At 50.0% G+C, this 27,677-nt stretch overlaps 2 protein-coding genes across 17 annotated transcripts in view; one reads left to right on the top strand and one right to left on the bottom strand.

Annotated features, from left to right (window-relative positions):
• The window catches only part of SACS (sacsin molecular chaperone), a 73,490-nt gene extending 59,274 nt beyond the window's left edge, over window positions 1–14,216 (top strand). For all 8 annotated transcript variants that reach the window (XM_084981238.1, XM_021065465.2, XM_021065464.2 and 5 more), the window contains one exon: window positions 1,157–14,216. In XM_084981238.1, coding sequence (XP_084837364.1) covers window positions 1,157–12,714 — 11,558 coding nt within the window. In that variant the 3' untranslated portion in view covers window positions 12,715–14,216. The remainder of the gene's footprint in view (window positions 1–1,156) is intronic.
• A 2,350-nt stretch (window positions 14,217–16,566) lies between these two features.
• SGCG (sarcoglycan gamma) overlaps window positions 16,567–27,677 on the bottom strand; it is a 69,827-nt gene continuing 58,716 nt past the window's right edge. For 7 of the 9 annotated variants that reach the window (XM_021065459.2, XM_021065454.2, XM_021065456.2 and 4 more), the window contains 2 exons: window positions 20,431–20,554; window positions 16,567–17,287 (listed from right to left, as the gene is read on the bottom strand). In XM_021065459.2, coding sequence (XP_020921118.1) covers window positions 17,117–17,287; window positions 20,431–20,554 — 295 coding nt within the window. In that variant the 3' untranslated portion in view covers window positions 16,567–17,116. 9 annotated transcript variants of the gene reach the window in all.

Below are 27,677 nucleotides of genomic sequence, written 5' to 3'. Positions count from 1 at the left end.
CAGGGGCTGGAGGTGTGCCCCTGAAACGTTTAAAACTTTTTCCAAGATTAGTCTTTTAAGAGTCAGGAAGTGATAAGTACAAAGGGAGAAAATGGAATAGTAGTTTTCCTTAGGATTCAATTTGAGATGCTTTTTATTTCTCTTTACGGGCAAATACATGCCTATAGGTACACAGCCTGACTTTAAAATTTTGTTACTACTGGTATTGCAAATATAATACCCTGGAGCAAAATGCACTTACAAATGTTATTTTCTCGACCAGTGGTTAAAAATCATCCAACATCTTTTTTCCCCAGAGAAAATCTTACTAGTCTCCTAGCAGATGAAACATCCAGCAGGGGAGCTGCCTGGGGGGTCAGCCCTGCCTTGGCAGCAGCAGTGCCCTGCTTGTCCCTGAAGCACCTTGCAAAGCCCAGGGTTCAGAAGAACACGCTTTAATCAGTGCTGAGACCCGAGTGAAAGCCGCCTTGGAGGCTTGTGGACAGACACCTGCATGGAGCAGTCTCAGCGCCAGAACCTCGTCCCCATCCTTCCTAAAGATGAGGGAGTTTAAGTCCCAGAGAAGGTGTCTGACACCCAACCCACATCTGGGTAGTGGTGGAGAGGAAGCGCCAGTCTGTGCGGCCTCAGCTTTTGCAGGTGTCCTGCAGGCAGACGGGACAAGGTGCCAGCCCCCGTGTGCTCACCTGGGCCTCCTCTGTGCCCCGTGCAGCCCCCTGGCTCCTGGAAACAGGAAAGGGAGAGATTCCTGTTGGGTTTTTTAATAAATTACTTATCCTTAAATAAAATGATACTTATTTAAGCTTTATCCACATTTTCTTGGTGCTTTTATTTGTGGACAAATTGCCACTAAAAATTATTTTCCGTGGTGATTCCATTTGTAGGACATTATAGGATAATTTTTGAAACACATAAAATGCATTTATTTAAAATAAGCACCTTCCAGAGAGGATTATTACTCCTGTAGGTTGTTATAAATACGGGTTTTTATGTGGTTCTCTTCCAGCCCAGTTATGCCGAATTTTTGCATTTTTACAGTGTACTTAAAACTCTTCACATGATTTCCTGGTACTGTCTAGTCTGCAAGAGTAGGAAGTTAGATAAGTTGCAACAGAATTGTGGGTATTCACATGCCCTGTCTTCATGCGATTTGCAGGAAGACCGTGTACTCAGCTGCAGCTGCTCAGCCCGGAGCGTTTCGCCCGTCTCATCAAGGAAGTAGTGAGCAACTTCTGGCCCGGCAGAGACCTGGTCGTTCAGTGGTACCCGTGTGACAGAGACAGGAATCACCCGCCCGTTTCGTGGCTGAAAATGGTTTGGAAGCACCTCTACGTACATTTTTCCGAGGATCTGACTTTATTTGATGAGATGCCGCTTATCCCTAGCACGGCTCTAGAAGAAGGTCAGACGTGCGTGGAACTCATTAGACTCAGGATTCCATCACTGGTCATTTTAGACGATGAATCGGAAGCACAGCTCCCAGAATTTTTAGCAGACATTGTGCAAAAGCTCGGAGGGACTGTGCTTAAAAAATTAGATGCCTCCATCCAACATCCACTTATTAAGAAATACATTCACTCGCCGTCCCCGCATGCTGTTCTGCAGGTCATGGAGAAGATGCCGCTGCAGAGACTGTGCAGTCAGATAGCCTCGCTCCTTCCCACGCACAAGGACGCCCTCAGGCAGTTCTTCGCCAGTTTGACCGACAGCAGCGAGAGGGAGAGAAGAATCATCCAGGAACTGACCATATTCAAGCGCATTAACCATTCCCCCAGCGAGGGCGTTTCCTCTTACACGAAGCTGAAAGGCTGCCGGGTCCTGCACCACACGGCCCGGCTCCCGGCAGGCCTGCGCCTGTCTCTCCCCGTCATCGACAGCAGTGACGAGGCCACCATCCGCCTGGCAAACCTGCTCAAAGTGGAGACGTTAAAGACCACCACCTGCTTAAAGCTGATTGTCAAAGACATTGAAAGCGCGTTTTACTCTCAGGAAGAGACAACACACCTTATGCTGTGGGTTCTTGAGAACCTGTCCTCTCTTAAAAACGAGAATCCAAATGTGCTGGAGTGGCTGGTGCCGTTAAAATTCATTCAGCTCTCGCAGGGACGGGTGGTCTCGGCCAGCGAGCTCTTCGATCCCGCTGTGGACGTGTTACGGGATCTCTTCTACAGCGAAGAAGAAACCTGCTTCCCGCCCCCAGCCTTCACCTCGCCAGATATTCTTCACTCTTTAAGACAGATCGGTTTGAAAAACGAAGCCAGTCTCAAAGAGAAAGATGTCGTGCAAGTGGCTAAAAAAATCGAGGCCTTACAGGTCAGTTCTTGTCCAAATCAGGACCCTCTCCTGAAGAAAGCCAGGACGCTCTTACTGGTCTTAAATAAGAACCACGCCCTGCTGCAGTCGTCGGAAGGAAAGGTGACACTGAAGAAAATCAGATGGGTTCCAGCTTGCAAGGAGAGGCCTCCAAACTACCCAGGCTCTTTAGTCTGGAAGGGGGACCTCTGTGACCTCTGTGCGCCCCCGGACATGTGCGACGCAGCCCACGCCATTCTGGTTGGCTCGTCCCTTCCCCTCGTGGAGAGTGTCCATGGAAACTTGGAAAAGGCTTTAGGTATCTTCACGAAACCCAGTATCAGTGCTGTCCTGAAGCACCTCAAAGCTGTCGTGGACTGGTACACGTCCAAGAACTTTAGTGATGAGGACTACTATCAGTTCCAGCACATTCTGCTGGAAATTTATGGATTCATGCACGACCACTTAAATGAGGGGAAAGATGCTTTTAGAGCCTTGAAGTTTCCGTGGGTTTGGACTGGCAAAAAGTTTTGTCCTCTGGCCCAGGCTGTGATAAAACCATTCCATGACCTTGATCTTCAGCCTTATTTGCATAGTGTGCCTAAAACCATGGCGAAATTCCACCAGCTGTTTAAGGCGTGTGGTTCAATCGAGGAACTGACTTCAGATCACATTTCCATGGTCATTCAGAAGGTGTATGTCAAAAGTGAGCAAGAGCTCAGTGACCAGGAGAGCAAACAGAATCTTCACCTCATGCTGAACATCATCAGGTGGCTGTACAGCAATCAGATTCCCGCGAGCCCCAACACACCCGTTCCCATCCATCACAGCAAAGACCCCTCCAAACTCGTCATGAAGCCAATTCACGAATGCTGTTACTGTGACATCAAGGTTGACGACCTTAACGACTTGCTGGAAGATTCGGTGGAGCCCATCATTTTGGTGCATGAGGACATACCCATGAAAACCGCGGAATGGCTCAAAGTCCCATGCCTCAGTACCAGACTGATCAACCCCGAAAACATGGGCTTTGAGCAGTCGGGACAGAGAGAACCACTCACGGTAAGAATTAAAAACATTCTGGAAGAGTACCCGTCGGTGTCGGATATCTTTAAAGAGCTGCTTCAGAATGCGGACGACGCCAATGCCACGGAGTGCAGTTTCCTGATCGACATGCGGAGGAACCTGGACATCCGCGAGAGCCTCCTGGACCCGGGGATGGCGGCCTGCCACGGGCCGGCGCTCTGGTCCTTCAACAACTCGGAGTTCTCAGACGCGGACTTCGTGAACATCACGAGGCTCGGGGAGTCGCTCAAGCGGGGAGAGGTTGACAAGGTCGGGAAGTTTGGCCTCGGCTTTAACTCCGTGTACCACATCACCGACATCCCCATCATCATGAGCCGAGAGTTCATGATCATGTTTGACCCAAACATAAACCACATCAGTAAACACATCAAAGACAGATCTAATCCTGGGATCAAAATTAACTGGAGTAAGCAGCAGAAGAGACTCAGGAAGTTCCCCAATCAGTTCAAGCCATTCATAGACGTCTTCGGCTGTCAGCTGCCTCTGACGGTAGAGGCACCTTACAGCTACGGCGGAACTCTCTTCCGACTGTCCTTCCGAACGCAGCAGGAAGCGAAGGTGAGTGAAGTGAGCAGCACCTGCTATAACACGGCAGATATTTACGCTCTCGTGGACGAATTTAGTCTCTGTGGACACAGGCTTATCATTTTCACTCAGAGTGTAACCTCCATGTATTTGAAGTACTTGAAAATCGAGGAAAGCAACCCCAGCTTAGCCCAAGATACAATAATAATTAAAAAAAAGTCGTGCCCTTCCAAAGCACTGAGCGCACCCGTCGTAAGCGTCTTAAGAGAAGCTGCCAAGCTCATGAAGACGTGCGGCAGCGGTAATAAAAAGCTCCCCGCCGAAGCACCCAAGTCCTCCTGCATCCTCCAGATCACGGTGGAAGAATTTCACCACGTGTTCAGAAGGATCGCCGACTTACAGTCGCCGCTTTTCAGAGGCCCGGATGACGACCCAGCCGCGCTCTTTGAGATGGCCAAGTCCGGCCAATCCAAAAAGCCGTCGGACGAGTTGCCGCAGAAAACAGTGGAGTGTACCACGTGGCTTATATGCAGCTGCATGGACACGGGAGAGGCCCTCAGGTTCTCCCTGAGTGAAAGCGGAAGAAGGCTGGGGCTGGTTCCCTGTGGGGCAGTGGGCGTTCTTCTGGCCGAGGTCCAGGACCACACGTGGGCTGTGCGACCCCAGGCTGGGGAGGTGTTCTGCTACTTGCCCCTGCGCATAAAAACGGGACTGCCGGTCCACATCAACGGGTGCTTTGCCGTCACTTCCAACAGAAAGGAGGTCTGGAAGACAGACACGAAAGGACGGTGGAACAGCACCTTCATGAGACACGTGATCGTGAAAGCCTACCTGGAGGCGCTCTGCGTGCTTCGCGACCTGGCCGCCAGCGGCGAGCTGATGGACTACACCTACCATGCCGTGTGGCCTCACCCCGATTTGGTTCACGATGACTTTTCCGTCATCTGCCAAGGGTTTTATGAGGACATAGCTCACGGGCGAGGGAAGGAACTGACCAGAGTCTTCTCGGATGGGTCTACGTGGGTTTCTATGAAGCACGTGAGGTTTCTAGATGACTCTATACTTAAAAGAAGAGACGTCGGCCCCGCCGCCTTCAAGATATTCTTGAAGTACCTCAAGAAGACAGGGCCGGAAACCCTCTGTGCTGTTGAGCTTCCTTCTTCAGTAAAATTAGGATTCGAAGAAGCTGGCTGCAAACAGATACTGCTTGAAAATACATTTTCGGAGAAGCAGTTTTTCTCAGAAGTGTTTTTCCCAAATATTCAAGACATTGAAGCAGAACTCCGAGATCCTTTAATGAATTTTGTTCTCAACGAGAAAGTTGACGAGTTCTCAGGAATCCTCCGAGTTACTCCGTGTATTCCTTGCTCTCTGGAGGGGCACCCTCTGGTCTTACCCTCAAGGTTAATCCACCCTGAGGGACGGGTCGCAAAGTTATTTGACACTAAAGATGGACGGTTTCCTTACGGCTCTACTCGGGATTACCTAAACCCTATTATCCTGATTAAACTCGTCCAGCTAGGTATGGCCAAAGATGATATCTTATGGGACGACATGCTGGAACGAGCAGAGTCAATAGCTGAAATTAATGAGAGCGATCACGGCGCTGCTTGTCTAAGAAGTAGCATTCTGTTAAGTCTGATTGATGAAAAACTAAAAATAAGGGATCCTAGAGCAAAGGATTTTGCTGCAAAATATCAAACAATCCCCTTCCTTCCGTTTCTAACAAAACCAGCAGGGTTTTCTTTGGACTGGAAAGGTAACAGTTTTAAGCCTGAAACCATGTTTGCGGCAACGGACCTTTACACGGCTGAGTATCAAGATATGGTTTGTCTTCTGCACCCAATTCTGAATGAAAATTCCCATTCCTTCAGAGGTTGTGGCTCCATGCCACTGGCTGTTAAAGAGTTTTTGGGATTACTGAGGAAGCCCACGGTTGATCTGGTGGTGAGGCAGCTGAAAGAAGTTGCGAAGTCAGCTGATGATGGGGTCGGACTGTACCAAGAAAGCATCACCAGCGCCTGCTACAGATACCTCCACGAGGCAGCGACGCAGAGCGACAGCGCCAAGGCAGCCATCGTGGAAAGGTTAAGAACCTTCAGCTTCATTCTGGTGGAGAACGCCTATGTCGACGTGGAAAAAGTCGCTTTTCATTTGAATTTTGAAGCAGCCCCATACCTTTATCAGTTGCCTAATAAATATAAAAATAACTTCCGTGAACTTTTTGAAAGTGTGGGCGTGAGGCAGTCTTTCTCTGTGGAAGATTTTGCTCGCGTTTTGGAATCGATTGATCAAGAGAAGGAATCAAAACAGATAACTGAAGAGAAGTTTCAGCTTTGCCGGCGAATAATCAGTGAAGGAATATGGGGTCTCATTAGAGAGAAGAAACAAGAATTTTGTGAGAAAAATTATGGCAAAATACTGTTGCCAGATACTAATCTTAGGCTTCTTCCTGCCAAATCTCTGTGCTACAATGATTGTCCCTGGATAAAAGTAAAGGATTCCACCGTAAAATACTGTCATGCGGATATACCGAGGGAAGTGGCTGTAAAACTAGGTGCCGTCCCCAAGCGCCATAAAGCCCTGGAGAGGTACGCGTCCAACATCTGCTTTACGGCGCTCGGCACCGAATTTGGACAGAAAGAGAAGCTGACCAGCAGGATTAAGAGCATCCTTAATGCCTATCCTTCGGAAAAGGAAATGCTGAAAGAACTTCTTCAGAATGCTGACGATGCAAAGGCCACAGAAATCTGTTTTGTGTTTGACCCCAGACAGCATCCCGTGGATAGAATATTTGATGATAAGTGGGCTCCCTTGCAGGGCCCAGCGCTGTGCGTGTATAACAACCAACCCTTTACGGAAGACGATGTCCGAGGAATTCAGAATCTTGGCAAAGGCACCAAAGAGGGAAACCCCTGTAAAACGGGCCAGTACGGAATAGGATTCAATTCTGTGTATCACATCACGGACTGCCCGTCCTTTATTTCCGGCAATGACATCCTGTGTATCTTCGATCCCCACGCCAGGTACGCCCCGGGGGCCACGTCCGTTAGTCCCGGACGCATGTTTAGGGATCTGGATGCAGATTTTAGGACGCAGTTCTCAGACGTCCTGGACCTTTACTTGGGGACCCACTTTAAACTGGACAACTGCACCATGTTCAGGTTCCCGCTCCGGAACGCGGAGATGGCGAAAGTTTCAGAAATTTCTTCCGTTCCGTCCTCAGACAGAATGGTCCAGAATCTTCTGGACAAACTGCGGTCAGATGGGGCAGAACTTCTAATGTTTCTGAATCACATGGAAAAAATTTCTATCTGTGAGATCGATAAAGCCACTGGAGCCCTAAATGTGCTGTACTCCGTGAAAGGCAAAATCACCGACGGAGACAGGCTGAAAAGGAAGCAGTTTCACGCCTCTGTGATGGACAGTGTCTCCAAAAAGAGGCAGCTCAAGGACATCCCGGTTCAGCAGATCACCTACACCATGGACACCGAGGACTCGGAGGGAAACCTCACGGCCTGGCTCATCTGCAACAGGTCGGGCTTCTCAAGCCTGGAGAGGGTGTCCAGGAGCGTCCTGTCAGCCCACAGGAACCAGGACATCACCCTCTTCCCCCGCGGCGGAGTGGCTGCCTGCATCACGCACAACTACAAGAAGCCCCACCGGGCCTTCTGCTTTTTGCCCCTCTCTTTGGAGACGGGGCTCCCCTTCCACGTCAACGGCCACTTTGCCCTCGACTCAGCCAGGAGGAACCTGTGGCGGGACGATGACGGGGTCGGCGTTCGGAGTGACTGGAACAACAGCCTCATGACGGCCCTCATCGCGCCCGCCTACGTGGAACTGCTGATCCAGTTGAAAAAGCGGTACTTCCCGGGTTCCGACCCAGCACTGTCCGTTTTACAGAACACGCCCATTCACGTGGTGAAGGACACGCTGAAGAAGTTTTTGTCGTTTTTCCCCGTGAACAGGCTTGATCTGCAGCCGGACCTGTACTGTCTGGTGAAAGCCCTGTATAGCTGCATTCACGAAGACATGAAGCGCCTCTTACCTGTCGTCCGGGCTCCCAACATCGACGGCTCCGACCTGCACTCTGCAGTTATAATCACCTGGATTAACATGTCGACCTCAAGCAAGACCAGACCCTTTTTTGACAATTTACTGCAGGATGAGTTACAGCACCTGAAAAATGCAGATTATAACATCACCACACGCAAAACAGTGGCGGAGAACGTCTACAGGCTGAAGCACCTGCTTTTGGAAATTGGTTTCAACCTGGTTTACAACTGTGATGAAACTGCTAACCTGTACCACTGCCTCGTGGACGCCGACATTCCTGTGAGTTACGTCACCCCCGCCGACGTCCGGGCTTTTCTCATGACGTTTTCCTCCCCCGACACGAGCTGCCACATCGGGAAGCTGCCTTGTCGTCTGCAGCAGACCAACCTGAAGCTGTTCCACAGTTTGAAACTTTTGGTTGATTACTGCTTTAAGGACGCAGAGGAACGTGAGATCGAGGTGGAGGGCCTGCCCCTCCTCATCACCCTGGACAGCGTGCTGCAAACGTTCGACGCAAGGCGACCCAAGTTTCTGACCACGTACCACGAACTGATCCCGTCCCGCAAAGACCTGTTCATGAACACGCTGTATCTGAAGTACAGTAACATCTTGCTGAGCTGCAACGTGGCCAAAGTGTTTGACATTTCCAGCTTCGCTGACTTGTTATCGTCCGTGCTGCCTCGTGAGTATAAGACCAAAACCTGTACAAAGTGGAAGGACAACTTTGCAAGTGAGTCTTGGCTTAAGAATGCCTGGCATTTTGTCAGTGAAGCTGTCAATGTCAAGGAAGATCAAGACGAGGCAAAACCCAACTTCGACGCTGTCGCTGACACCCTGAAAGACTGGGCGCTGCTCCCCGGAACCAAGTTCACGGTTTCGGCCAATCAGCTGGTGGTGCCCGAGGGCGACGTCCTGCTGCCTCTGAGTCTCATGCACATCGCCGTTTTCCCAAACGCCCAGAGCGACAAGGTTTTCCACGCTCTCATGAAAGCCGGCTGTATCCAGCTTGCCTTGAACAAGATCTGCTCCAAAGACAGTGCGTTTGTTCCTCTGCTGTCCCGTCACACGGCAAACATCGAGAGCCCCACGAGTATTCTGAAGGCTGTGCACTACATGGTCCAAACCTCAACATTTAGAACGGACAAGTTAGTAGAAAATGACTTTGAAGCGCTCTTGATGTATTTCAACTGCAATTTGAATCACCTGATGTCCCAAGACGACATAAAAATTCTAAAGTCACTTCCCTGCTACAAGTCCATCAGTGGTCGCTACATGAGCATTGCAAAGTTCGGAACGTGCTATGTGCTCACGAAAAGCATCCCTTCGGCCGAAGTGGAAAAGTGGACACAATTATCGTCGTCTGCGTTTCTTGAAGAAAAAATGCACCTAAAGGAACTGTACGAGGTGCTCGGTTGTGTCCCCGTAGATGATCTGGAGGTTTATCTGAAACACCTCCTACCCAAAATTGAAAATCTCTCCTACGATGCAAAATTAGAGCATCTCATCTATCTTAAGAATAGGTTATCAAGTAGCGAGGAACTGTCAGAGATCAAGGAACAACTTTTTGAAAAGCTGGAAAGTTTACTGATAATTCATGACGCCAACGGGCGGCTAAAGCAAGCAAAACATTTCTATGATAGAACCGTGAGAGTTTTTGAGGTTATGCTTCCTGAGAAATTGTTTATTCCTAAGGACTTCTTTAAAAAATTGGAACAACTTATAAAGCCCAAAAATCAAGCTGCATTTATGACCTCCTGGGTAGAATTCTTGAGAAATATTGGACTAAAACACATACTTTCTCAGCAGCAGTTGTTACAGTTTGCTAAGGAAATCAGTGTGAGAGCCAATACGGAAAACTGGTCCAAAGAAACGCTGCAAAACACAGTTGATATCCTTCTCCACCATATTTTCCAGGAACGAATGGATTTGTTATCTGGAAATTTCCTGAAGGAACTCTCTTTAATACCATTCTTATGTCCCGAGCGGGCCCCTGCTGAATTTATTCGATTTCACCCTCAGTATCAAGAAGTGAACGGAACCCTCCCTCTTATAAAGTTCAACGGAGCCCAGGTAAATCCCAAATTCAAGCAATGCGATGTGCTCCAGCTCTTATGGACGTCCTGCCCTATCCTTCCAGAGAAAGCCACACCCTTGAGCATCAGAGAGCAAGAGGGCAGCGAGCTTGGCCCACAGGAGCAGCTGGAGCAGGTTTTGAGCATGCTGAGCGTGAACCTGGACCCGCCTCTGGATAAGGTCATCAGTAACTGCAGAAACATATGCAACATCACGACCCTGGACGAAGACATGGTCAAAACCAGAGCAAGGGTCTTGCGGAGCATATACGAATTTCTCAGCGCAGAAAAAAGGGAGTTTCGCTTTCAGCTGCGGGGGGTTGCTTTCGTGATGGTGGAGGATGGCTGGAAACTTCTGAAGCCAGAGGAGGTGGTGATAAACCTGGAGTACGAGTCCGACTTCAAACCGTATCTGTACAAGCTGCCGTTGGAGCTCGGCACCTTTCATCAGCTCTTCAAACACCTGGGGACTGAGGACGTCATTTCCACGAAGCAGTATGTCGAGGTGCTGAGCCGCATATTCAAAAATTCCGAAGGAAAGCAGCTGGATCCCAATGAGATGCGCACCGTCAAGAGAGTAGTGTCCGGCTTGTTCAAGAGTCTGCAGAACGACTCCGTCAAGGTGCGGGGCGACCTCGAGAGCGTGCGGGACCTCGCGCTGTACCTGCCGAGCCAGGACGGGAGGCTGGTGAAGTCCAGCATCCTGGTGTTTGACGACGCCCCGCACTACAAGAGCAGGATCCAGGGGAACATCGGCGTGCAGATGCTGGTGGATCTCAGCCAGTGCTACCTGGGGAAGGACCACGGGTTCCACACGAAGCTGATCATGCTCTTTCCCCAGAAGCTCCGGCCGCGCCTGCTGAGCAGCATCCTCGAGGAGCAGCTGGACGAGGAGACGCCCAAGGTCTGCCAGTTTGGAGCCCTGTGCTCCCTGCAGGGCAGGCTGCAGTTGCTCCTGTCTTCGGAGCAGTTCATCACGGGCCTGATTCGAATCATGAAGCACGAAAACGACAACGCCTTCCTGGCCAACGAGGAGAAAGCCATCCGACTCTGCAAAGCCCTGCGCGAAGGACTGAAGGTGTCCTGCTTTGAGAAGCTTCAGACCACGTTGCGGGTGAAGGGGTTCAACCCCATCCCCCACAGCAGGAGTGAGACGTTCGCCTTCCTCAAGAGGTTTGGGACCGCGGTCATCCTGCTCTACATCCAGCACTCGGACAGCAAAGACATCAACTTCCTCTTGGCCTTGGCCATGACGCTGAAGTCGGCCACCGACAATCTCATCTCGGACACTTCCTATCTGATTGCCATGCTGGGCTGCAACGATATTTACAGGATCAGCGAGAAGCTGGACAGTCTGGGGGTGAAATACGACTCCTCGGAGCCATCGAAACTTGAACTCCCAATGCCCGGCACGCCGATACCTGCAGAGATTCACTACACGCTGCTTATGGATCCGATGAACGTTTTCTACCCGGGAGAGTACGTGGGGTACCTCGTTGATGCCGAAGGGGGTGACATCTACGGGTCTTACCAGCCGACGTATACGTACGCCATCATTGTACAGGAAGTTGAGAGGGAAGATGCGGACAACTCCAGTTTTCTAGGAAAGATCTATCAGATTGACATCGGCTACAGTGAATATAAAATAGTTAGCTCTCTCGATCTGTATAAGTTTTCAAGGCCAGAGGAGAGCTCTCAGAGCAGAGACAGCGCCCCGTCCACACCCACCAGCCCCACGGAGTTCCCGGCCCCGGGTCTGCGAAGCATCCCGCCTCTCTTCTCTGGCAGAGAGACCCCCAAGACCCCATCGTCCAAGCATCATTCCCCCAAAAAGCTGAAGGCGAATTCTCTACCAGAAATTTTAAAAGAGGTGACATCCGTGGTGGAGCAAGCCTGGAAGCTTCCAGAGTCTGAACGGAAAAAGATTATCAGGCGGTTGTATTTGAAATGGCACCCTGACAAGAACCCAGAAAACCATGACCTTGCTAATGAAGTTTTCAAGCATTTGCAGAATGAAATCAACAGATTAGAGAAACAGGCTTTTCTGGATCAAAATTCAGACAGAGCCTCAAGGCGCCCATTTTCAACCCCGGCATCGCGGTTTCCGTCAGACAAGTTCTCCTTTCAGAGGTTTTACACGTCCTGGAATCAAGAGGCAACGAGCCATAAATCTGAGAGGCAGCAACAAAACAAGGAAAAGTGCCCACCTTCAGCCGGACAGACTTACTCTCAGCGGTTCTTCGTTCCTCCCACGTTCAAGTCGGTCGGTAACCCGGTCGAAGCTCGGAGGTGGTTACGACAAGCCAGAGCGAATTTCTCTGCTGCCAGGAATGACCTTCACAAAAATGCGAACGAGTGGGTGTGCTTTAAATGCTTCCTCTCTACCAAGCTGGCTCTGATCGCCGCCGACTACGCCGTGAGGGGCAAGTCTGACAAAGACGTGAAGCCAACCGCACTGGCGCAGAAAATCGAGGAGTACGGACAGCAGCTGGAAGGCCTGACGAATGACGTCCACACCTTGGAAGCCTATGGTGTGGACGGTTTAAAAACAAGATACCCCGACCTGCTGCCCTTCCCCCAGATCCCAAACGACAGGTTCACTTCCGAGGTTGCCATGAGGGTGATGGAGTGCACGGCCTGTATCATCATCAAGCTCGAAAACTTTATACAGCAGAAGTTGTGAAAGTATTTAAAGAAAAAGCAGAGCCAGATCTTGAATGTGTTGTAGCACAAATAGGAATTGCTATGCCTCCTTGAGCTTCCCCGTCCGCTGTTTTGGAATTGCAAAGCACACTCCGACTGCTTGGGAAGGAGTTGGGAGCTGTGAGCCTGCCCATCGACAGAGCAACTTGCCTGACCGCCAGTGTACCTGGCCGGCCGGGCCGGGCCTCGTTCACCCGCTCTGTGTACAACCAAAGCTTAGCGGTCTGTCAGCTAAGAGGCCAGCGTCTCTGCTTTGGATGAAGTTAGTTTTCTGTTTCTAACATGGTCCATTTGAAGAGCTCATGAAACACTGGACATGTCACTGGTTTCAACAACTAAGGGGAATTACGTCTCTGGAATTCATGATTTCTTTAAGTGGATCCTCTTTGGATGTGTTATTTTCTTATCAGCTGGATCTGATGATGAATTTGTTGCCATTTTGCGTATTAAATACTCAGTACATGTAAAGACGGTACAGTATTACTCCTGAATATTACTTGATTGAGAATCTGCAGACGGCCCTTCCCGGGGTGGGGTCGCGGGGGGGGGGGGGCAGTCACATCCTCACTGCAGGTGTTCTCACCTGGTGTTTACGGCCTTCCGGGCTTATGAAGGTAGCATGTAGGAGACCCCGCTGGGGGGCAGTTCTTACCCTGGATGTCATTTGCTTCTTCCAGGAACTGCCTTCCAGAGTGACATCTGTCACCTCTTAGAGCACTTGCTTATGTTTGTACATATTTTCCACAAACATAATTTAGATAGTGTGGTTAAGCAGGATGCAATCTTTTGTCTAAAGGTGCTGCAGTAAAAATTTTTTGTCCTCCAACATGGCACTTAGTGGAGGGTTTTTTTTTTTTTTTTTTTGGATTTTACTTTGAAGACATTAAAAAATTATAAAATCAGGAATTCCCACTGTGGCACAGTGGGTTAATGATCCAGCTTTCTCTGGGAGGTGCTGGTTCGATCCCCTGCCCAGTGCAGTAGGTCAAAGATCTGGCGTTGCTACAGCTGTGGCGTAGTCACAGCTCCAGCTCAGATTAGATCCCTGGCCTGGGAACTTCCATATGCTGTGAGCATGGCTGAAAAAGAAAAAAAAAAAAAAAATGTAAAATCATTGTGACAATATCTAGTAGGCTCTGAAAGGAATTATCAGCTTGTGTTTTCCCCATGAATGATTCAGAACTGACGTCTGATTTCTTTATCATGTATGAGTGTCCTACATCCGTTATTTTTTCTGCAGAATGTAAAAGAAAAAGTGACGATAATTAGTTTATTCAAGTATCCTGGCTGTAAATGTTGCTAAATATAATATTTTATGCAATTAAGGGCTTATGGAACATATTACTGAATTTTTTACTTGTACCGGTAACAAGGAATGTTTGCGCCTCCACTGTCGTGCTGCTTCTGGATGTGAAGCCATGTGATTATTTCTGCTGTTATATTAAGCGCCACAATTTTAATAAAGCAGATGTACATATGAAATCAGTGTAGCTGGTATTTCCCCAAAACTCACTTGATATCTTTCTACATTAAGGTGTTTTCTTTTTTTTTCTTCTTTTTTTCGGTCTTTTTGTCTTTCAGGGCCGCACCAGTGGCATATGGAGGTTCCCAGGTTAGGGGTGGAATCAGAGCTACAGCTGCCGGCCTACACCACAGCCACAGCAACACCGGATCCTTAACCCACTGCGTGAGGCCAGGGATCGAACCTGTGACCTCATGGATGCTAGCAGGGTTCATTAACTGCTAAGCCACGATGGGAACTCCCTATACTGGAATTTTAATAGGTTTCTCTTTCATGACTGAGTATACAGCACTTGACATACTGGGTTTATGAAGGTGCTCGCTGATTTTGTTTTACCTCTGTAGGAGTAAGGCTGGTTGACACAGGATATCCACGTGTGTTTGGAAGTAGCTACCGTAAATACGGTCCTTCTGGAGGTGAAGACTGAAGAGGTACTGACCTTGCTGCAGGGAGGCTGATGCACACAAGACCCCAGCGGAGAGGGGCTCGTCCTCCTTTTGAGGCACAGGGAGGCCAGGCTGAGGGCTCTCTGGTCTGGGGTCACCCAGACCGTGGGGCTCCAGCGTCCTGGGACTTTCTCAAGTTCCTCGTACGTTAAAACTCAGACTCAGGGAGTTCCCATCGTGGCTCAGTCGAAACAAATCTGACTAGTATCTGTGAGGCCGAAGGTTTGATCCCTGGCCCCACGCAGTGGGTTAAGGACCTGGTGTTGCTGTGGCTGCGGTGCAGGCAGACAGCTATAGCTCCGATTTGACCTGGGAACCTCCATGTGCCATAAGTGGGGCCCTAAAAAGACAAAAAACAAACAAAAGCCGCCAAACCCTCAGGTTCAGCACTTGGAATGTATCTTATTGCTTTTGGGTATTCAAATGTCCACAGAAAACCTTGTCCGGCCTTTGTGACAGTTGATCTAGTCTAGTTGGGGTTTTGTGTTTTTTTCTAGATGTTCTTTTTAAAAAAGAAATACGGGTTCACACTTCTTTACGTGAAACCCTTGCATTCACGTGTATTTCAGAATTTGGATTTTTAGAACACCTTTAATGAAAATTTAAATGACACTGTATTAATGTATTTAAGAAGACAGGTTTATGTAATGCATTTTAGAATACAGCCTACCTATAGGTGTCTATTCTAAATGAGGATAAATTCCTCGTCATGTTGGAGAACCCAGCTATAAACAACTTCTTTTGTAATGAATCCATGCAGTAAAGGAGACCAAAAAAAAAAAAAAAAAAAAATCGGATCTACACCCTTATTTAAAAGGTTCTATCCCTCCTACTTTCTCTCGATTCTTTTTCTGGGCACCACTTTCTCATCTGCGCCATTCTTCTGGACGTGTGCGTGTGGTGAGAACCAAGCTGAGGTGGAAACGCTCCCTGGGCGTCCTGGGTTGTGTCTACCTCGTCTGGGCTTGAAGACTTTCCGTTGTTCTTTTGCACAAACATGGTACAAGACAGTAAATATGACAAAAAATGGCAACACTATATACTGTGACAATCGGAATGTCACGGAAAGAAGGACAGTGATTTTTAAAATCAGGACTTAACTAAGTGGAAGAGGCAAATGCCGATTTATAGTCCCAGGCACCAGCCCCCACCCCACCAGGAGCGTCATCTGCAGAGCTGAGTGTGCTCCTAACTGCTCAGGCCCAAGCGTCTTTGTATTTTGTAACCTCAGGTGTTCAGGACACTCTGAAGCCAGACACTGTTAAATGCACACAGCGTTAGAAACGAAGCTCTCAGTTCTGCAGAGGATGCGTCTGCAGTTGTATCATCGTAAATCCTTTTCTTTGCAAGTGCAGTGCTGCTGGCCCCACCCCGCCGTGTGCCCAGGGGAGAGTTTAGCGGAACCGCTAAAGCCCAAACCGAGCCAGGCCCCCACTCTGTGCGGAGCGCATCTTCCAGAGTGTGGGGCTGGCCTCCCCCGGGCCTATGCCCAGTTTACACGACCGTGGTGGTGACTGCGACGGGCCGATTCCGAGGCGCGTCGCCTGGTCCCCGGCCTGGCCTGTGAGGTCAGCACGCGGGCCGGGCAGCCAAGAGGCCGCCTGCTCGGGGTGTGACGCTGGTGGGTGACAGACCCCAAGCAAGCGCCCGGCCGCCCGCGCAGGTGTCAGGTAGGTTGGTGACGCGCATGGAAAGAGACACGTTGAAGGTTTCTAGGTGAGAACCGACGCTGCCCCGCAGGCTCTCCGTTCAGGGTCATTTGCACGTGACCCGGCCCATCTGAACCTTTCTGTCACCAGCAACGGGGGAAACAGCACCTACCCCGAGAGTTGTGAGGGTTAAAGAAAGTCAGATACTCAAAAACTTCAAAATCTGTGAAAAACACAGGTTGATTTTTATTGCTCGTCGAATATACATAAAGAACGCACGAGGGGTTGTGTAATTTATCCCTCTGAGGCCCCGCTGAAAATCACGTCAACCTCCAGGTCCCTTTAAACCCGGAGATCTCCCGCGACCCACGCGTTCTGCATAAAAGCGAGGGCAGCACTCAGAGATGTGAGGGACGCCGTGGAAAGGCTCGCGACCCTGGGGACACGTGCGCAGGACAGATGCTCTTCCTCCCGAGGGAGACCCGCGGCTGGACGCCGGGCGTGTGTCCACACCGCCGCGGAGGGCGTCCCTGGAGGCCGCCGCGGCCCAGCGGCAAAGCTCGGGAGCTCCGAGGGCAAAACCCCTCCGCCTGGTGGGACAGACGCACCGTCGGCGGTGTCCACGACGACCGGCCCCGCCGCGATCCGGGCATCGGATGGAACAGGGTGAGGGCGCCCGCCGCGTGCCGGCTGAGCTTCCACCCGGGTCCCGGAGCGCCCCCAGCGAGGCCGCCGCCCGACCTCGAGCTCCCGGGGGGGCGCCGCTCACAGACAGACGCCGCTGTTCTCGTGGCACGTGGTGCCCGCGGCCGCCGCCGCCAGGTAGAGCCTCCCATCTGCACACGCGCAGACTTCGTAGAGGCCCTGCGAGCTGCCGGGGCCCCGCGTCCCCTGGGCCACCCTGGGTAAACACACGGTCTCAGCATCAAGGACGAGCTGCGGGGGAGAAAACGGGAGATGCGGCGTCAGGGCTCCCCAGGCCGCCCGCAGGCCCGCCGCCCAGAGGACGCGCAGGCCCGGCTCTCCTGAGGTCCCGCTCCGACGGGGCGGCCCCGCGCGTGGCGCGGGCAGGGGGCGACGCAGCCCGGGTCACCGGAGGGAGGCCGTTTCCTCCTCCCGCCCACTGGGCTCCCTGAGGCGGGAAGAGGCGCAAGGCGACAGCCCTACGGAGGCCTTTCCCCGTCATTTCAGACAAGGTCTCTCATTCTTTTGCAGATTCCCGTTCATCCTGTGATGCACCTTGACCTGAAGCTTCTCCCCCGTCAGGCTAAAGAACAAGCCGCAGAAGTAGATGCAGCTTGTCCTCTGAATCTGTGAATGCCGGGATTTCTCCCAATTTTCCTGGGCGAGGCGATTCATGCTAACAGCTACCAAGCATTTCCCTGACTCTGAAAACATCGGAAAAAAAATAAACCCTCTGAAACGCTGCTGCCTTCTGTTAGACGCAGGAAAGCAGGTGACACACAGGCTAAAGCAACCACCGTAAGAGGAAAGTCCCTGGGCGTTTCCGTCCCTGCAAAGGCTGAGTGGGGCGGAAGTGGGAACACGCGGCCCCAGAGGGAGATGTGGAAATCTTCTGACACCCTGAGGAAGTAGGTGTCCAGGTCTGAACCACCCGAGCGCCCGAGGCCTCGACGTCAGGGACGGCTCCGCGGCCTCCGCGCCAACAAGGCTGGCTCTCCTCTACTTTGCAACTCTCCTCCTGGCGCTGCCGCTGGTACCCCCTCTGCTGGGGAAGCAGTCGGGGGGACGGGGCCCGTGCACGACGGCAGGCTTCGCCCTGTGGTCTGGGACGCTGTCAGAGCGGGAACTCAAATGGGTGTGGCTTTTTATAAAGTGGATCCTAAGAGGCCCAGCGTTTTGGATTCTGTCCACGTCTGTCCTTTTCCCTAGCTCAGCTTTTCTTCTCTTTCGGGGTAACTCTTGTTTTTTTTCTAGGTACTTTCCCTGTTCTGGCAAACCCTGGCCTCCGGCGGTCCACATACTGCTTCCTGTTCATCTTCACTTGCCTTTTGCAGAGAAGGTTTTGTGGGAAACCAGACATTCCTTCACTCTGAACTACGTCCAGTAATAGGGGCCTCACCTTCAATTGTGGGGCAGGCTGAGTGCTACTTGCAAAAATGACACCTAACTCATGAAAACAAGTAATATTACTTCAAAATTAAAATCGGTATGGATTTTTTTCCAGGTGATACATTTTCAGTAGGTAGTGACATGATTTAGTAATAAGATTCCAAAATTCTTTTTTTTGTTTGTTTAATTATTCCTTTATTGCCTGAGCTGTTTTTGCATTTGGAGATTGCAAAGTACTTTTTTTTTTTTTTTTTTTTTGTCTTTTTGCTGTTTCTAGGGCCACTCCCGCGGCATATGGAGGTTCCCAGGTTAGGGGTGGAATCAGAGCTGTAGCCGCCGGCCTACACCACAGCCACAGCAACTCGGGATCTGAGCCGAGTCTGCGACCTGCACCACAGCTCACAGCAACGCCGGATCCTTAACCCACTGAGCAAGGCCAGGGATTGAACCTGCAACCTCATGGTTCCTAGTCGGATTCGTTAACCACTGCGTCACGACGGGAACTCCATGGAGATTCCAAAATTCTTGATTTCCACTTTTGCATTTATCTGCTCCAGACATAAAAACTTTTTTTTGGCTGCTCCTGCAGCATAAAGAAATTATTGGGCCAGGGATTGAACCTGTGCCACAGCAGTGACAACACTAGATCCCTAACCCACTGAGCCACCAGGGAACTCCCAAGTTTTTCTTTTTAAAATTTCTAGGTTACAGCCTGCAGGGGCTTCCGGACAATACTTGTGCCCACCAGCAGGCTGCCCTTAGGTGGGTCCTGCCCTCTTGGGAGCTGCTCCTTGGGCTCCATCTGCTGCCCCTACCATACCTGCTAATACTCAATTAATATAATTCCACAGTTACCGTCCCGCATGGAGTTCTCATAAGCCTGTGACACGGCTGAGTAAATGCTGTTTTCCCACTTGACAATTGAGGAGAGAGGCCCAGAGAGGCCTGTTCACTCCCCTGAACTCCAGCCGGCAGGTGGCAGGCTGGGCTGGCACTAGGAGGAGCCACAGTGTGTAGCCTGCGCTCTGCAGCCCATGAGAACCATGGCTCGTGCCACTGATGTTTTATTTCTGGACTTGAGGTGCCAGGTTTTCATTACTGGAGCTCTGATTTTTCTTTCTTTCTTTTCTTTTTTCTTTCTTTCTTTTTTTTTTTTTTTTTTTTGCTTTTTAGGGCCTCACGTGCAACATATGGAGGTTCCCAGGGTCGAATTGGAGCTACAGCTGCCGGCCTATGCCACAGCTGCAGCAATGCCAGATCCTTAACCCACTGAGTGAGGCCAGGGGTGGAACCTGCGTCCTCATGGATGCTAGTCAGATTCGCTAACTGCTGAGGCACAACTGGAACTCCTTCTTTTGCTTTTTAGGGCTGCACCTGTGGCATATGGAGGTCCCCAGGATAGGGGTCGAATCAGAGCTACAGCTGCTGGCCTACACCACAGCTACAGCCACACCAGATCTGAACCTCATCTGCGACCTACACCACAGCCCACAGCAACGCTGGATCCTTAACCCACTGAGCAAGGCCAGGGATCGAACTCACAACCTCATGGATACTAGTCGGGTATCATTTCTGCTGAGCCACAATGGGAACTCCCTAGTTTTGTGAGTTTAATTCCCACTTGAGCAGAGCTGGGTGTGAGCACACCGGACAGCAGGTAGCAGGTAACCCCTACTGACAGCCCCACCGGGCGACACGGGACCACAACGCGATGGCAGAACAGGTACATCCTGCAAGCGCTGAGCGTCTAAGGTTATTCAGAGCTGAACACAACAAGACACTGACAGCACCAGCAGCAGTCACAGCAAGCGGCCTGGACCCACGAAGGGCTGCTTCGGCCGTTCTCGGCCCTTCCGTCCCCGAGAAGGGGCCCCTCCCTTCCTTTCCCGCTTTCTGCTCTAGGCCTCTCACGACGCCTCTTCCCCAACTACCATCAGCCTCCCGTGCGGAAGCCTCGGGGGCCGTGCGGCCGCGCCCGCAGGCGCTCCGTCCGTGGCTGAACTCACCGGCCCGGCGCTGCTGTGAAGAACGATGTCCATCTGGGAAAGGGCCGCCCCGCTCCCCGCAGGTGCGCGAACGCGAACGCCGTTTGGGGCATCCATGCTGAGGCTCCGCGTGGGGGACTCCAGTCTGAAATGGGGCAAGACGGCAGGAAGAGACAGCTTAGACCCGCCGCTCGAGGACTCCCAGCCAGCGGCTGAGCACAGAAAGAGCATCACTCAGGTGTACAGGAGCTTCATGCCTTCCTCAATGCCAAGATCTGCCACACGACTCCTCGACAGAGGCAGAAATAAAGGGCAGAAGAGAAATGGAGTTCCCGGGTGGTCTAGCAGTTAAGGATCCAGTGAGGTCACTACAGCAGCTCAGGTCTCGGTTTGGTCCCTGGCCTGGGAATTTCTACATATGCTGCAGCCATGACCAAAAAGAGAGACTGAATTTCCCATTGACGAGACTCTATGGAATCAGTGTCCTCTGAATACACACAGAGACACCAGACAGCCCGTCCCCGCACCGCAGCTCCGGACGGCCTGGTGAAAGCCCGTACACGGCTCCAGAAGAAACAGTATTTGCGCAAATCTCCGCAAACCTATTCTTTCGGCAAAACACAAACTTCTTCGGGAAAAAGACAAACACGTTCATCTGCTACATGTTCCCAAACCAGGATGTCACTGTGCCTTTTAGGTGCTGCTTGCATTTTGTTTGTTTTGTTTAATTCGGGAAGCTGACAGGGCAGATGCAGAGACCTCTTTTGGAAAAATGCTGAACTCATGAGCTGTGTGGCGCTGGCCTCGGCTGGCTGTGCTTTTGTGACGTCTGTCAGCATCTCCTCGTGATTCGGTCAAACACAGACACAGAGCCATGAACCCAGGGAGCGGGAGAATTCTGCCTGGAAGAGACCGAATTCCCACCAGATGGCACAACGGGACCACTTGAAAGGGTTTGCAGCTGCTCCAACCCAGCTCATGCCCGAAGCTGAAAGGCCGACCCGCTTCACTGGGGGTCTGAAGATCACTGAGCAGGCAGGACAGACACCGCCTTGCAGCGGGCAGCAGGCAGAGGGCAAGGGTTTGGGAGGAGAGACCTGCCTGATAAAGACTCCGCGTGAGAATCCGCTGCGTGACCGACAGACTTAAGGCAGATGGACGGCTGCCTTAAGTGGCAGAGCTCTCGTCTGCTTGCTGTGGAAAACAAAGCTTCATTTTCTTTAGTGCATCTCGCAGGAGGTACACGCGTGCCTGTCACACTTTTTACAGTCGTGCTTGGAGCGTGCGAAAACGCTGAGAGGCATCTGTGGGGTTTACTGGTCCAGCGATGGGGGTGTTGGGGAAACACTGGCAGCTCCCTGAGCCTGGCCGGCTGTCGGCCTGGACGGACCGGTGGACGGAGGGAAGGGGTCGGGGGCAGGGGGAGGCGAGGAGGATGTGTGAGCCACGTGCCAAGGGCAGGACCATTTCAGGGACCCTGGGGTAAGGGAGTCGGCCTCAAGGTCAGTTCTCAAAGCACGAACGACCCCCACAGGCCCTGTGACCAGCGGGCAACCACGTTATAAATGACGCTGCGAGGAGAGCAACCTCTTTGCCTAATTCCAGTCCTTGAAGATGAGCTGTCTTGGCTCAGCAGCGCTTTAGATGCACCGCAGCCAAAAAGGCTGCGCCTGCAATGTCGTGAAGTGCATCCCCATGGCCAGGTTCAACAGCAGCGGACACAGAAGGCCTCAAGGTCATGTGGGAAAACCAGCAGGAGCAGACGGAGAAACGGCAGAGAAAAGCCGCCGGGGCGGGGGCGGGGGGGGGGGAGAGCTCGTCCTACCAGACACTGCAGTGCCTTCCGAAGCTCGCTGAGGCACCAGGCTGGCACGTGCCCCTGAACAGACAGCCTAACGGACAGCACACGAAGTGCAGAAATGGCCCCCCCTGCCCAGGGCGCTCTGACACCTGCTAAGGGCTGCATTTCCCATCATACTGGCAGAGGTAGGTCTTTGCATACACAGTCTAACTGCTGGCACCTGGCTGGCCAGTTGGAAGAGAGAAAATTAGAGCCAGAACTCATACCTTGTCGCTCATACAAGAATAAACTCCACCCAGATCAGGGGTCTACATGTCAAAGATTAAGCCGGACAAGAAATGTGGCTGATGAGTTTCCCTTCCTGAAGGGCAAGTCTTTTAATGATGGCTTAATTCCAGATGTAATAAAAGAAATGAATACATTTCAGTATATAAACATTAAAAATGAAGACTCAGACCAGGAAAAAGGCCAATACTCAGAATATATAGTTCAATCCCTACAAATCCATTTAAAAAAGTAATTGAAGAAGCAAAGAGATGAGGAGTCAGTCCACAGAAGCAGCCACCTTAACAGCAAAATAAAAATAGGAAAGATGCTTAACTACACCCGTCACCAGGGAAATGAAAAGCCACACAGCACAGTACAACGCGCATCAGAACGAAAGAGGTCGTCATCTCTGACGGCGCTAACACTGCCAAGAAGGGTAGGAAGCCCACTCTTCCTGCTTGTGGAATCACACACGCGTGCAAGCGCTGGGAGGAGTGGTAAAGCGGAGTGGGTTCACATCTGAAACCCACACGTTCCCAAGCCCGGCAGACTCTGAAATGGAGCAGTGCTCTTCCCGGCCGCCCTAAAAGAATTTTGAAAGATTGAGCACCCATCACACATTTAAACATCTACGTCTGCAAACGATGTGACCGCGTCCATATTATAAACACTGTCATTCTGAGACAAAAAAAAAAAATCACCTTTTGTTTCTCAGGCCGCACGCATGGCATGTGGAAGTTCCCAGGGCAGGGAATGAACCCGCCCCTTGGCAGTGACCTCGAGTGCTGCAGAGACCACGCTGCATCCTTAACCTGCTGGGCCACAGCAGGAACTCCACAAAACATCACCTTTTAAAATGTATCTCATGGAATCTAAAAATCACGGAGATTTGATACCTGTCAACTTTGGGCTTCAATCCAGTATTACAGTAAAGTTTTTTTTCTGGCTCAAGTTGCCCACCTTCGGCCCCTGAGCTTCCTGCAGTTGGCTCCTCTGTCCTTTTGACACACCCTGTTTTTCCTAGGAATATCATGACATCATTTGATTTGATTTAATGATCTGCACGTTTGGGGGTGACTTGTTTAGCATTGTTTTTCCCCTTTTTTTGGGGGGGGGGCATACCTACGACACATGGAAGTTTCCATGCTAGGGGGTTGGATCAGAGCTGCAGCTGCCGGCCTATGTCACAGCCACGTCTGTGACCCACACCACAGTTCACAGCAACACCGGATCCTTAACCCACTGAGAGAGGCCAGGGATTGAACCCTCATCCTCACGGGCACGAGTCAGATTCGTTTCCGCTGTGGCACAAAGGGAATGACCAACTGCCTTTTTTCTTTTTTTTAATGGTACCTGCATTGTTTTGATTCTGAGCACTTACCTGCCAGCTACAAGGCACTCGAAATTCACCCACGTCCCCTCCCCAGTCCTAGAAGGAGCCACGGATTTCTCCAAGGAATCCGGATTCCTTTGTTGGAGAAAGGGAAATTCTGGCTGCCACTGGTTTTACTTTCATTACTTGAGCTCTCATGTCCAGAATGTCTGGTTTCCAAACCTGCTGTTTTCATCTCATCTTTGCTTTACCTTGGCATTCAAGTTTTTTTTTTTTTTCCTCTCTGAGCATTTTATTCATATCTATTTTAAAATCTGTTCACTTTGTTCAACTACTTGGAGGGGTGGCTAGTTCTCTCCATGGCAGTTCAATTCCTTGTCTGTCTGCCTTTTTCTTCTTCTCTCCGTAAGCTCATCTTCAGGAAGCGTTGTTTTCCATTGGCGTTTTTATGTCAGAGTTAACTGGTTAATTTTTCTCCAATGGAGTTTCTTTTTTTAATTCTCCTATCAGTTTTGTAAACTCGCTGCTGTTTGGAGCGTTAGTTTTCCAGCTTAGGGCTCCTATACAAGGAGGGAGGGCGGATCTCATTGTCCTACGTTGGCCAACCAAGCACTTGAGGTTCATGGTTCCTCCTGGGTAACTTTACAACCCATGGCACAGGCAGCCATCCTTCCTGCAGTGAGCAAACTCAAATACCCAATTCCTGGAGGCCAAGACTTATAAGATATCTTAATTCAGGCATTTAAAACACACAAAGCTGTAGCTTAGAATCTGAGTCCTGTAATATCTTCAAGTTCCCGCCCCTAATCTCTCCAGAGCCTGGCTTCTCCATGAGTCCCCTGGCTTGGCTTCTGCTCTGTCCATCAATTTCCTCTTTATTACTGGGACCCGGGAATGAGCTTTTCTTGGTTTCTACTTGGGCACTATTTACAAGCTCTTCTTAAGCAAACCATTATTTGTGAGTCTTCGAGGCGGGTGCAGGTGTCTCCCCCTCTGCTCACTGTGCTTATGTAATGAACATACACACCTACCCCTGACTGCGTGCTGGGCACTGGTCCCAGACAGTGGCAAGTAATCGCCACCCCTCCCCTGCGGGACTGCTGAGATCCGCAGTCTACCTACCACATTCACGTCTACTGAGTCCTGACGTTTCAGTTCCAACGCTGCCGCTTCTGTGGTACCACCTCAGAAGGCTACCCCGAGAAAAGCTTGTGCTCTTTCTCCTATGCCTCGTTGCCATGTGTACCCTCGTCATAGCCATGAACTGCGTCGTTCTAAGCTGTCTGCGAGATTCTTTTCCCAGTAGACTTTAAACTCCCTGAGGTCAGGGACCACGCCTCTTACTACCATAGAAACAGCATCTGTTACAGATTCTGGACCAGAAATATGCTCAATACATTTGTGCTGAATTTTAAAAAAAGACTGGATTGTATCACGTAGGAATGAGAAGTAGCCTGAAAACAGCGTATCATAGTCCATACTTTTCTTAAAGATGATTTGCCAAAAGAAATGTAAATCTGGCTTAAACACAGGTTCATTATACTCTTTCTCAAACAAAATAATAATTCTTACCCTTTTGTGATCATTTGAGCAAATACCAACATTTAAATTGTGATATTTAAACATGCGTATTTCAGACATCTTTGGATAAATGCCTTGTGACTTGAATCCAACAAAAATCCATGTTAAAAGTTTGCATAGACCAATTAAGATAATCTAGAATTGTTTTCATTTTACTCAGGCCAGGAATTACAATGCTACTGGACCCAGAAATAAAAATGCAAAGACAGTTCATGGCAAGAATTACAGAATATGACTCTCACGCACTCTACCACTGGACTCTGGTAGTGAACCAAAGAATACATTGGCGTTCCCGATATGGCTTAGCAGGTTAAGAACCTGACCTGGTGTCTGTGAGGATGTGGTTTGATCCCAGGCCTCACTCAGTGGGTTAAGGATCCGGTGTTGCCACAAGCTGTGGCGTAGGTCACAGACGTGGCTCGGATCTGATGTTGCTGTGGCTGTGGTGTAGGCCTGCAGCTGTAGCTCTGATCTGACCCATAGCCTGGGAAGTTCCATATCCTGCAAGTGTGGCTGTAAAAAGAAAAAAAAAAAAAAAAAAAAAAAGAATAAATCACTGAATGGTACCCTTGGGTGGTGGAGAGAGGGAACAGAGTGTACATGGGCTTTGGAGCCACGGCTGAAGTTATCAGTTGCCTATGTTTTTTTCTTTGTGTCTTAGATGTGCTGCAGTCTAGATCTAGATTCTCTCTCATAAGACGGGGCAAGAGGTGATTAAATGAGATAAATTCTGTGACCCACAGAGCACAGTTCCTGACAGTTGAAGGCATTTAAAATGTGAGTTCATCCCTTCCATCCAATCACACTCCTCAAGCAATTCCTTACAAGTTTTCAGTCACTTTGGCTTTAACACTTGGGTTACATAATCCCTCTTGAGCACCACTTTTTAGAAGCCAGAGGATACTCCTCTGACATTTATCATCATTTTATTAAGGGCCTGCTGTAGAAGCCAGCAGATTTATTTCTTAATGAGAAAATACAAGATGAATTGTTTAATTTCAAAATCTATAATTTTAAAATAATGACATTCATTGCAGAGTGGCTTGACATTGCTACAATTTACGTTATTTTTGTAATTCCAAAATGGTTTTAATGGGGTTATTTTTTAAAGAGATTGAACCATTTTTCTCTCCTAGGAAAATACAGTGGTTCTTTTTCCCTAACTACAGTAATTCTGTACTAATCATCTTATGATCCTTTATCAAAACTAATGAAGCTGTTTTAATTATAGTCACCATCTATGTATATGCTGCAAATGTTCTCTACGTGGGTAAGAGGAGCTGAACCTCCACTCGCTTTTGATTAGTATTTAATTAGACATTAAAGATAAATGTTGAATTTCCTCACTCCAACTCCATTTAGTATAAATACCTACTTGGTATTATAATGATAATAAAAATGATTGTATACAACGTTACAAAAAATTTTCATTTTAATAGCTTATTAAATCTTTCCTGGAACCCTCTGAGATGTGTATTACTATCAGTATTTTACATGTGAGAAGAACTAGTCTGAAAAGGTGAGTCTGACCAAGCCCAGCAGGCTTGGATTCCTGGACAGCCGGGACTCCTACTGTATGCTGTCTCCCTATTAGACAGAACTGTTGGAATATGTTAGTTGTCTCGAATAGCTTTCAAGTCCACATTCTAAATGTGAGTTTTGGTGATCTCTTCAAGACACTTAAAAAATAATCTTTGTTATAAAATACAAATATACTACTGGAATAAAGAGTTACAGAAGTAAACAACACCAGTAGCCTACGAAGAGAAATACACACAGGCACACAGAGACTCTGTATAAAAAATAAACTTATATGAGGAACTGGGTGATTTTATCAACTCTGATCCTTGGTAAAAATATACCGAAGGTTGAGGATATGGTGCCAGTCCCAAAAGGACAGATACTGCATGGCGCCACTTACATGAGGCACCCGGAGCAGGCAGTTTCACAGAGGCAGCGAGCAGGATGGGGGTTTCCAGCTGGTGTTGAAGGGGCAGAGTTTCAGTTTTGCAAAATGTCTGGAGACGGAGGGTGGTGGTGGTGGTGGCTGCCCAACAATGCCTGTGCCCAGGGGGTCCGGGTGACAGGCGGAGGGGGGCAGGGAGAAAGAATCTAGGTCACCGCGGAGAGCCCAGCGGGTGGGGGAATCTAGGTCACAGGCGGAGAGCCCTGAGGAACGTTCTGGACTTTCCTGGGGCTGACGTGCTGACGTGGCATCCGTGCAACCGGAAAGCAGCTGCCTTTAGCCCAGGCCCTCGATTTCCTGCAGGCGGGAGGAGCCTGCTG

Source organism: Sus scrofa, chromosome 11 (genome assembly GCF_054392235.1).
Source record: "Sus scrofa isolate SSC_HxYL_T2T_F1_AM1 chromosome 11, Sscrofa_HxYL_maternal_Yorkshire_Landrace_v2.0, whole genome shotgun sequence".
Taxonomy (NCBI): domain Eukaryota; kingdom Metazoa; phylum Chordata; class Mammalia; order Artiodactyla; family Suidae; genus Sus; species Sus scrofa.
Note: the sequence above shows the minus strand (reverse complement) of the source record. Positions and strands in the feature narration are given on the sequence as shown.